We start from the raw sequence: 11,350 nt of genomic DNA, 5'->3' as shown, positions 1-11,350 counted from the left end.
TTAGGAAACAGGGTTGCTGGGGTGGAGGGGGGTGGAAGGGATGGCTGGGTGATGGATATTGGGGAGGGTATATGGTATAGTGAGCACTGTGAATTGTGTAAGACTGATGAATCACAGACCTGTACCCCTGAAACAAATAATACATTATATGTTAATAAAAAAAATAAGATAGTTGGGAGTTTCCTGGAGGAATGTTATACTCTGCCTGCCTCAAGTATTTGTCAGTGGGCTTCAGGTTATAGGGAAATTTCATTTTATTTACATTCCCTTCTACCTTTGTTTTCTTCATCACTATAGAGGGGAGGGTGATGTTAGGGCTCCAGGAAATTGAGTCTGTGGGTTTCCAAAAGTTAGGCTAATAATGCTTTTTCCTTGTAAATCACTAAGACACTGGTGAACTGACAGAGAATCCATGTCTTGCAGGACTGTGGTCTCTTAGTTAGCCATTTGTTTTTCCCTTCCCTTAGTTTTAGGGCAGCCAGCAGTGCCTGAGGAATGTCACACAAGTCCCACGGGGGGGGGGGGTTGTGTTTGTGGGGTGTCAGTTGTGCTTTGTCCTCAGCTTGCCTTCTGATCCTCATCAGTATAGATATGGACTCTTACCCAAGGGGTCCTCTATTATTGCTTTGAAAAGTAAAGATCTAATGTGATGCTGCAGCAATTGGACATCCAAAGTGGGGAGGGTGGGGGAGAACCTCAACCTAAGTTTCACACCTTATACAAAAATTAACTCAAAATGGATCACAGAGTTAAATGTAAACCTACAAAACTTTTAGAAAAAGCACAGGAGAAAGTCTTCAGGATTTAAATAGAGCTAAGAGTTCTTGATCTGACTCCAAAAGCATGATCCATAAAAAGAAACACTGCTAATTTGGACTTCACTAAAATTAAGAACTTATGTTCTATTTAAAAGCAAAAACAGGGGCGCCTGGGTGGTGCAGTCATTAAGCGGCTGCCTACGGCTCGGGTCATGATCCCAGGGTCCTGGGATCGAGCCCCGCACCGGGCTCCCTGCTCCGCGGGGAGTCTGCTTCTCCCTCTCCCACTCCCCCTGCTTGTGTTCCCTCGCTGTCTTTCTGTCAAAAATAAAATCTTTAAAAAAAAAAAAAAGCAAAAACAAAAAAACCCCAACCCTGTTAAGAGGATTAAAAGACAAGCTATAAACTGTAAGAAAATATTTGTAGGCCACATATCAAAGGACTCATATCTAGAAGACAACTCTAAAATACCAACAGAAGGGGCGCCTGGGTGGCTCAGTCATTAAGCGTCTGCCTTCGGCTCAGGTCATGATCCCAGGGTCGTGGGATCGAGCCCCGCCTCGGGCTCCCTGCTCAGCGGGAATCCTGCTTCTCCCTCTCCCACACTTCCTGCTTGTGTTCCCTCTCTCGCTGTGTCTCTCTGTCAAATAAATAAATAAAATCTTTAAAATAAATAAATAAATAAAAACTAAACATGACGAAGGATAATTGGAAGGCAGGGATGAGGCCCCCCCCCACCAGAGGAAACCACCCTTATAAAGGAGTCCTCCACCCTTTCCTATATGATAAGTGACAAAAACCTGATTGGATGACAGGCACAGGGAGGGTTAATCAGATTAAACAGCCTGTCAACAAAGTCCACAAAATCCCCCTAGACTTAGAAACTCCAGGGGCAACCCTCTTAGGTCCCCTTCCTCCTTGGGTGTTTTGTGCTATTACTTTGCTATCTCTCAATAAACCTTGCTTTGCTGCCCACCACTGTCTAGTCTACCTCTTTATTCTTTGAAGCAGTGATGAGGGAACAGAAGGCAAGCTGAGGAAAAAGCCAAAGCTGGCACCCTGCCCCCCGCCCCCACTTTGAGATAAGACATTCCTCAGGCACTCCTGGCTGCCCTAAAGGAAAAACAAATGGTTAATTGATAGAGATCACAGTCCTGCAGGACAGGAGTCTCCCTCAGTTTACAAATGTCCTAGTGATTTAGAAGGAAGAAGCTTTCTTATCAATGGCCTAACTTCCAGAGACCCGTTAACAGTTACCTGAAGCCCTAACATCACCCTCCCCTCCATAAAATTAAGGGAGGCTGAGGCAGAAGGAAATGTAAATAAAATTGAATTTCTTTTGAACCTGAAGCCCATTGACAAAGACATGTGATAGGAATGTAACATTCCTCCAGGAAACAACTAGGCCTCCAGTATCCTGAGTCTTTAGCATATGACAGTCCTTCTGGACAACTCCTTTGTCCTCACCTCCCCAACTCCTGAGTATATAATCGGCCACTCCTCAAGACCACAGGGCAGCAGCTCTTTCTGCCCACGGGTCCTGTCCCCATGCTTTATTTAATAAACCACCATTTTGCACCAAAGATGCCTCAAGAATTCTTTCTTGGTCGTTGGCTCCGGACTCCACCCCACTGAACCTTACCTATATTCCAAAACTGCATCAGCAGCGTGACCAAGAATCACAAGGCACCAACAGAGAAAAAATCCTGCAACAATATGACCCTGCAGTTGCACTCCTGGGCATTTATCCCAAAGAAACGGAGATTTATGTTCACATAAAAACCTGTATACAAATGTTTATAGCAGCTTTATTCATGATAATCCCAAAGTGGAAACAACCCAAATATCCTTCAATATGTGAATGGTTTTAAAAAGTGGTTTCATTTTATTCACACCTTTTTTGCATACTTCTATTGCAATAAAAAGGAACACTATTGATGCAACCTGAATGAATCTTCAGAAAATTATGCTGAGTAAAAACAGAATCCCAAAAGGTTATGTACTGTATGATTCCATTTATAATTTTTTTTTAAGATTTTACTTTTTATCTGACACAGACAGAGATAGCATAAGCAGGGGAAGCGGCAGGCAGAGGAAGAGGAAGAAGTAGGCTTCCCGCTGAGCAAGGAGCCCAATGCGATTCGATGCGGGGCTCGATGCCAGGACCCTGGGATCAAGACCTGAGCCAAAGGCAGCTGCTTAACCGACTGAGCCACCCAGGCGCCCCTATATAACATTCTTGAAACGACCAAGTTATATAAAGGAGTACAGGTTAGTTGTTGCCAGAGGTTAAGGAAGGGAAGTGGGTGTCGCTATAAAGGGATCCTGGAAGCAATGATAGGGAAATGTTCTGTTTCTTGACTGTATCAATGTCAGTGTCTCAGTCGTAATATTCTACTACACTTTTGCAAGATATTTCCATTGGGAGGAACTGGGTGAAAAGTACACAAGATCTCCCTGTATTATTTCTTTCTTTCTTTTTTTTTTTTTTAATTTGAGAGAGAGAGAGAATGAGAGAGAGAGAGCACGAGAGGGAAGAGGGTCAGAGGGAGAAGCAGACTCCCTGCTGAGCAGGGAGCCCGATGTGGGACTCGATCCGGGGACTCCAGGATCATGACCTGAGCCGAAGGCAGTCGCTTAACCAACTGAGCCACCCAGGCGCCCTCCCTGTATTATTTCTTACAACTGCACATGAATCTACATTATCTCAAAATAGTTTAATTTTAAATAACTAATCTTGTGGCAGGGCCTTTACTTCCTCTCCAGCTTAAAACCCTCCAGTGGTTTCCCATTGTTTTTAAGATAGTAGATCCTGGAATGCTATGATCTGTCCTCCCAGGCTCCCTCCAGGCTTTCTGGGCTCCATCAGACATGGAGAACAAAGGCAAAAGGAAAGGTAGATCAAATTAATTTCCTTAAAATTTGCAGCCCATTGACAAATACTCGAGACAGGAGAGTAGGACATTCCTCCAGGAACTCCCAATTATCTTTAAGTTAATGCTTTGCGAGAGGCAAAAAGCAACCTTAGCTTGACCATAGCCAGACCTCCAGGATCCTGTAAGTCTTCTTTAACATATGAAAATCCTTTTGGAAATTTCCTTTTGTTTCTACCCCCACCCCAACTTAAAAGTATATAACCAATCCCAGCGCAGCTCTTTCTGCCCATGGGTCCTGTCCCTGTGCTTTAATGAAACCACATTTTATGCATCCAGAACCTCTCAAGAATTCTTTTTCTCGACTGTTAGCTTCAGGACCCCAGCATCACATCCTTTCCATATGGGTACTCTTTCGTTCCCAGACTAGACCTACTATCTACTGGAGTTTTTGCAAATGCTGTTCCTATCTGAACTGTGCTTCTCTCTCTTCTATTTATCTCCTACTTACCAGAAGGCTGAAATTCTTAGGACAGTCTCTCCTAATTTGACTAAGTCGAAATCTCCTATAAGCTATTCTTGCCCAGTGTTTTCCTCTTTGTTAGAACTTCCATTCGCCGCTGCACTTCTGCATTTGTCTGCACGATTACTTGATTAATGTGTTTTTTTACTAGACAGGTAGTTTTACGAGGGAAACTGTATCTGTTAGTTACAATGTTTGCAAGGCAGCTGGCTCCGCACATAGAACGCTCAATAAGAGCAGTATTTAGAAATTGAAGAACTGAATGAATGCCCACAAATGCGGGGGGCTCTCGGGCCGGCGCGTCCCATTGGCGTCGCGCGTGTACTACGTCACTTCCTCCCCGGAAGACACCCTTTCTAGGGGAACCGCTCAAATTCTGTCACTGTTCAGACTCCCTCCGTCGTGGATATGGCTCTGCCGCCCTTCTTCGTCCCGGGTCGCCCAGGCCCGCCGCCTCCGCAGCCGCCGCCTCCCGCTCCCTTCGGCTGTCCGCCACCGCCGCTGCCCTCGCCGGCTTTCCCGCCGCCTCTTCCCCAGCGGCCCGGCCCCTTTCCGGGGGCCTCCGCCCCCTTCCTCCAGCCCCCGCTGGCTCTGCAGCCCCGGGCCTCCGGGGAAGCCTCTCGAGGCGGCGGCGGTAGCGGCGGTGGCGTCTTCTACCCGGTGCCGCCACCACCGCTGCCCCCGCCGCCGCCCCAGTGCCGGCCCTTCCCGGGGACCGACGGTGGCGAGCGGCCGCGACCGCCACCGCCCGGCCCGGGGCCGCCCTGGAGCTCGCACTGGCTTGAGGCACCGCCGCCGTCCGACGTACTCGGGGACGCGGCCCTGCAGCGCCTGCGCGACCGGCAGTGGCTAGAGGCGGTGTTCGGAACCCCGCGGCGGGCCGGCTGCCCGGTGCTTCCGCGCGCGCCCGCCGGGCCCAGCCTGGGCGAAGTGCGCGCGCGGTTGCGCGGGGCTCTGCGCCTGGTGCGGCGGCTGCGCGACCTGGGCCAGGCCCTGCGCGAGGCCGAGGCCGATGGCGCGGCTTGGGTACTGCTGCATGCCCAGGCCGCGCCGCTGCGCGCCCAGCTGGCCGAGAGACTACAGCTGCTGACCCAGGCCGCCTATGTGGGTGAGGCGCGGCGGAGGTTGGAGAGGGTCCGGCGCCGCCGCCTGCGGCTTCGCGAGAGGGCCCGGGAACGCGAAGCCGAGCGGGAGGCTGAGGCCGCGCGAGCAGCGGAGCGCGAGCAGGAGATTGACCTTTGGAGGGTCAAGTGCGTGCAGGAGGTGGAGGAGAAGAAGCGGGTAAGAGCAGCAGCAGATGCGCCGGGACTGGAGGTAGTGATGTTTGGAACCGTAAGGGCCGTGAGGCTTTGCGCTGTCGTTTCCCATGTTTAAGCCTCCTTTTACTCATTCGTAAAATAAAAAGGTAGCCAGGCTTTCCGACCTCGTCTTTATGTTGATTGCGTGTAAATGACGCATAGTACAAAACACAAATGCTCTAGGTGAACTGCGGGTCCTGTAAATACAAAGTATAGGATTACACAGTGGCGTTGCAGGGTTTACAGACGCCCTGTCTCCTGCTACAATGTTTTGTCCACTTACTAACGTTCAAGGCGAACAAAAATCTGGGTCCTTGTTTCTTGTATTGGTCCGCTGATTTTAATACAAAATATAGAGCACTTGGTGCCTTACCCTAATTGGCTGATGGGGCAGTAGTGATGACTTTCCCAGGATTCCTTTGTTTAGGAATTTTAAACCACATATCCCCAGGTTTAACAGTGGTGTTTTTGAGCACTTGCTGCATACTAGACACTATGCTAAAGCCTTTGCATATGCCAGATCTTTAATCCCTGTAACAACGCTGAGAGGTAAACCATATTCTCGCCATTTTACAGATTAGGAAATTGAGGCTTAGAGAAGCTAACTTGCCAACAATCACATGCTGGTTTGTAGCAGTTTTACTCCTGATCTGAGCCCAGGTTGGCTGATTCCAAAGTCTTTTGATCTTACGTAGGGGCCAGGGTGAAAATGGAAATTGATCAGATAGTTGTTGAAGGCATTCTCATTATTTCTGAGTGCCTCTAGGTGCCTGCCGCCCTCCCTTCACTCTACAACCAGCTAGGGTTTCCTCCCTCCTCTTCCTCCTTGTGTCTGTTACTGCCCTAGAATCTGATATAACTCCCCACTGAAATGTGATGGCAAGATTTGTTTTCACACCTCCAGGAATATCTGTGCTTGGAGGCAGCACCATATTCTAAGGGAGTTAGCATCAGTTCCACAGACATTTAATAAGGACCCATTCATTATGTGCCAGACCCATTGCTGGTGATAGGGATGAATAGGATGTAGTGCTTGTCCTTGAGGGGCTTAGAGCCTCAGGGGGACCATGTCTGTCCAGCATGGTATGTGTTAGGGTTTCAACTGTAGGTGCTATAGAATCCAGAGAAGGAATATCCAGCCCTTTGGGGGATGGTGTAAGGGCAGACTTTGTGGATGATATTGTGACATCTGAACTGAGTCTTAAAGGAGATGTCAAAGCCAAGTGAAAGCAACAGGTGCAGTTCCAGGCAGAGAGGGTAATAGAAGCAGAAGAGGGAAACAGCATGGTATGGTTGTAATGGTGGAATTACAGGCATTATTTGAAGATGGGAAGAGAGTTTTAGGCAAAAGGATCTTTCTTACCATCCACATGAGGAACCAGAGTCATTTTGTCTACATGTAAACCAACTTAAGAGTAGGATAGGGTCTTCCGTGTTTGAAAGGCTGTCATGTCAAAAGATCCTAGGCACTTAAGAACAGTGGAGTACAAGCCACACGTGTTGTGTGTCACTGACAGAATTGTAGAGTCCTGGGCCCTTCCAACCCATTCCTTATCTTCCCTCCTAGTCTGAATCTTTAGGTCCGGGAGTCTACATTTTTAATAAGAGAGCCCCAACTTAAAGTTGATGCAGATGTTCCTTGGACTACACTTGAAGAAATTCCAAGGAAGAAACAAAGATCAGCACCCGCATGGAAACTGCAGAGAAGATAATCCCTTGGCTGGACCAGTGTAGGAGAGGAATTTCGTCCAGCCTAGGAAATTGAGATGGAGATCCAGTAGAAACTCTCAACCCTGCAACTGTCTGATCTGAAATCTACCTTCTATGCAGCTGTTCTTTGCTGTTCCTAATACTAGGGTCTTTCTCATGGACTCTCTTTTCCAGGAGCAGGAACTTAAAGCTGCTGCTGATGGTGTCTTATCTGAAGTGAGGAAAAAGCAAGCAGACACCAAAAGAATGGTGGACATTCTTCGGGCCTTGGAGAAATTGAGGAAGCTCAGGAAAGAGGCAGCAGCAAGGAAAGGTAACCATGGCTTTGCATTTCTACTTGTATTTATTCCTTGATTGCCCTGCTCCTTCCCAAAATTTTTGAAGGAAAAATGTTTCATAATGTTTTTCACCCAATAGAGTAATAAAGCTTGTCAGCAGTACCTCAGAACTTTTGAAGCAGAAGCCTCAGACTTTGTTTACCCCTTTGTTGACAAGGTTGAAAAGAGGGGCAGGTGTGGGAACCCACTATGCTGTCTTTCCTTTGATTCATCATTCCCACCCCAGGCATTCCTGGCTACGCTTCTCTGAGTGAGGTTTGCAGGGCTGGTCACCTTTGCCCAAGTACCAAGGCAAAAGCTATTCTACCTTTACTAGGTATTTCAGAAGGTGTTGAAAACTTGGCATGCCCGTTCAGATAGGTTTCCAACCTGAAACATGATATTTATAAGAGGTGTGAATGGTTGGACAGGACAGGGAGTACCTTGCAGACTGCTTGGATGTCCTCAGCTTACATGCTTTTGGATCAGAAAACCTTAGTCATCTCCTCTTGCCTCTAGAGGGAGCATTGGTTTTCTAGAAGATCCCCAGTTGTGCTTTCAACATTTGCCTTTTTTTTTTTTTAAGATTTTATTTATTTATTTGACAGAGAAAGAGCACAAGCAGGGGGAGCGGCAGGCCAAGGGAGAGGGAGAAGCAGGCTCGCTCCCCAAGGAGGAGGGAGCCCAGTGCGGGGCTCGATCCCAGCACCCTGGGATCATGACCTGAGCTGAAGGCAGCCGCTTAACCAACTGAGCCACCCAGGCGCCCCAACATTTGCCTGTCTTAATCTTTACTCTTGCCAGTCTATTCGTGTGGAGGGCCCTCAGTTTCATCTTAAGTTCATTTTAAGTTCTCACTATCCTTCAAAACTAAATACAGATTCAACATTGTCCATCCTTCCCTCATCTGGGCTGAGGGGACCTCCTTCTCACTTGCACCTGGTTTGGACCACGTGCTGCCTTATTTAGTGGGCTATAGGCCATTGATATTCACCAGGGATATTTGAGAACACACAAATTAGCAATTACCATGATAGCAAATGACTTCCCCTGTGTGGTTTAACATATAAATGAAACTTGTGAGTCAGACCCTTAATAAAGTTTCACTGGGATGTGACCATTGTGTATTCAGCCAAGCTCATTCACTAGCTAAGTGATGAGCTTCTGCGGGCCAGCCTTTAGAGTGGCTGATTCAGATTCAGGCCTTGGAAGCAGATGACCCCATAGCACATGAGTCCAAGGGGAGTTTGCATCTACAGTGTCTACCGTTATCTCTTCCTTAGGGAATGAAAACCTGAGGGCTATTATTTAATATTCTCCTACTTCATGTCCTCTGTGAGGTGTGTGGTCAGTGAACTTTTGCCAAGTAGATTTCTTAGCATAATTTCTCACTATTAGTCTTTCTTACTTTGGTCCAGAAGAAGGAGGAAATTTGGAGGAATTGTGATATATAAAAATAAGTAGCTTCTGTAGAGTTAATGGACTTGAATGTAAAATGATTTGGTAACTAGCTGCTAATTGCATTATATGCTTAAAACTTTTCCCTCAAGGTGTGTGTACTTCCAAGTAAAGGCTGAGAGAATGAGGCTGGATGTGTAAGCAGGGCCACATTGCAAAGTGTCTTCGGGGCCAGACTAGACTTCTCACCTATGCTTAAAGCTGAGGGGAACCATTGAAGGATTGTAAGCAGAAAGTGAAATGACAGCAATGATCAGTGCTGGTGGAGCAGAGAACGGTTTGGAGCATCTAGGAGGGAGGGAGAAAAGGAGAGACTGAGAAGGCTGTTCAGTGGTCTGGGCATGGATAATACGGGAGTGTGAACTAAGGGTCAGAGGATGAGTTGGAGAAGAGAAAATGGATTTAAGAAAGAGGAATAAAGGGGAGAGAGAGAGTGTATAAGTAAATAATTTGGGGAACTCAGCAATGGGAGGAGGAACAGATTTGGGGTTGGTGAGTTCAGTTTGGAACACGGTAAGTTTGAGGTGCCTGTGGTGCATCCTGGTTAAGAGGTCATCAGCATGTAGCCACAAGTAGGCATGACCTTAAGGAGGTTGTATAGTACAAGGTGAGGGCCAAAAAGACAAAATCTGGCGAATGTCAAAATCCAGTTGGATAAAGGGGTGGCCACAAGAGAGGTCAGAGAAGTAAAAGGAGAAGGTAGGTCCCCTCCCTCCTTCTGAAAAGTGGCAAATGCTCAGAGAAATTATGTTATCTTGGGCAGGTTACCCAAACATCTCTTTGCCTTGGTTTCCTCATCTATAAGAAGGGAATAATGATAGTACCTAAAGACTGAGGAACTTCTATGGCAGTTAGTACCCAACAGATCATCAGTGAACTATGCTGGGTGCATTTCAGCAGATTGGTATGGGTAGAAACCAGAATAGACTAGATTAAAGAGAGAATAGGAGGTAAGAAAAGCAAACAGTGAGTTGAACTTACTAACATTTGCCTGGGAAAAAAGGAGAGAGCAAGATCAGTATCTGACAGTGTAAAGGGGCGGGGTGGTAATCTTAGGATCATGGGGAAAATTTGAACGTGTTTAATTGCCGAGCAAAAGAGTGAGTAGAGGGAGAGGGTCAGAGAGAAGCAGGAGGGTTAGTTGATGGCTCAGGGTCCTACAGGAGGTAGGGAGACTCCTGATCCCAGGTGGTGGAGGGATTAACCTAAGTGTAGAAGGATCCACCTTTTTTTTTTTTTTTTTTTAAGATTTTATTTCTCCATTTATTTGATGAAGAGAGAGAGTACAAACAGGGGGAGTGGGAGAGGAAGAAGCAGGCTTCCCGCTGAGCAGGGAGCCCGATGAGGGCCTCAATCCCAGGACCCCGGGAACATGACCTGAGCCGAAGGCAGACGCTTAATGACTGAGCCACTCAGGCGCCCCTAGAATGATCCATCTAACACTGGAATGAAAATGAAGGAGACAAGGATGGGTAGTCATGTGAAAGAGTGAAATTAGGGGCCGAAAGTTAAAGAGATGTCCTGCCTACTAGCCTGTTTTCTCTGAGATCGGTTAGACGGTTTGCTTCAGAGACAGTAGAGAAGGAAGGCTTTAGGAGAGCAGTAAAGGTTTGAGATAACTGCTGTGAAGAATGAGTACGAGCCAACTAGAGACCCATGGGAGTATGGTTGTAGGGAGGTGCTGTGGGCACAGCTGATGTCGTTGTGTACTGGCACTAGATCATACATAATCAGATGACTTCTCCCAGGAATGCTCTGCGACTGGCAGGCGAGCACAGGGCTGTTAGGGTTTTGCTTTAAGAGTGACCATAAGTTGTGGTGAGGATGAGTAGAAGGGGGGTGGATTTGGATACATTCGCTTGGAGGTATTAGTGAAGCTGACAGTCTCCAGGGAGGAGATGAGTGCACTGGAAGGGTAGAAGGTCCTAGTCAGAGAAGAATCATGCTTAAGACTTTAGAGGTAGCAGATTTTTTCTCACTATGGCCAAGGTTCAAAGACCGGACAAAGCCCTAAGGTGTGGGGGGCTGAAGGGAAAAGAAGGCATTGGTATGTAGGAGCTGCAGGAGCTGGAGGAGTGAGTGGGAGAGGTGGAGGGAACCTAAACCATGTCAGTACTTGGGGTCAAGAGAAAGACTGGGTGAGGATTGCCATTTCTGAGGAAATGTGTCATGGAGATCAGAAGTGATCAATGAAAGGTTGGTGGAGGCGTGGGTTCGTGGTGCAGGCCCAGCAGCCTGAGATGGGGGCAGGCCACCATTCCTCTTGGGGTTTTGGGGGGGCACTTTGGGGCTGTGGAGTGTCTGTATTTTGGCTGTACTGGCAGATTTTAGTACTATCTGGCCCTTTACAGAAAAAGTTCGCCAATTCCTGGTCTAGGTAAAAAATTAAACAATCATGAAATTATTACTAAAC

At 47.3% G+C, this 11,350-nt stretch overlaps 1 protein-coding gene across 3 annotated transcripts in view; it reads left to right on the top strand.

Annotated features, from left to right (window-relative positions):
- Window positions 1–4,509: 4,509 nt before the first annotated feature.
- The window catches only part of PDCD7 (programmed cell death 7), a 19,918-nt gene continuing 13,077 nt past the window's right edge, over window positions 4,510–11,350 (top strand). For all 3 annotated transcript variants that reach the window (XM_073877197.1, XM_073877198.1, XM_025884395.2), the window contains exons 1-2: window positions 4,510–5,435; window positions 7,337–7,475. In XM_073877197.1, the coding sequence (XP_073733298.1) occupies window positions 4,563–5,435; window positions 7,337–7,475 (1,012 nt within the window). In that variant the 5' untranslated portion in view covers window positions 4,510–4,562. The remainder of the gene's footprint in view (window positions 5,436–7,336; window positions 7,476–11,350) is intronic.

Source organism: Callorhinus ursinus, unplaced genomic scaffold, assembly GCF_003265705.2.
Source record: "Callorhinus ursinus isolate GAN/ISIS: 27379988/994484 unplaced genomic scaffold, GSC_fseal_2.0 scaffold25, whole genome shotgun sequence".
Lineage (NCBI taxonomy): Eukaryota > Metazoa > Chordata > Mammalia > Carnivora > Otariidae > Callorhinus > Callorhinus ursinus.
Note: the sequence above shows the minus strand (reverse complement) of the source record. Positions and strands in the feature narration are given on the sequence as shown.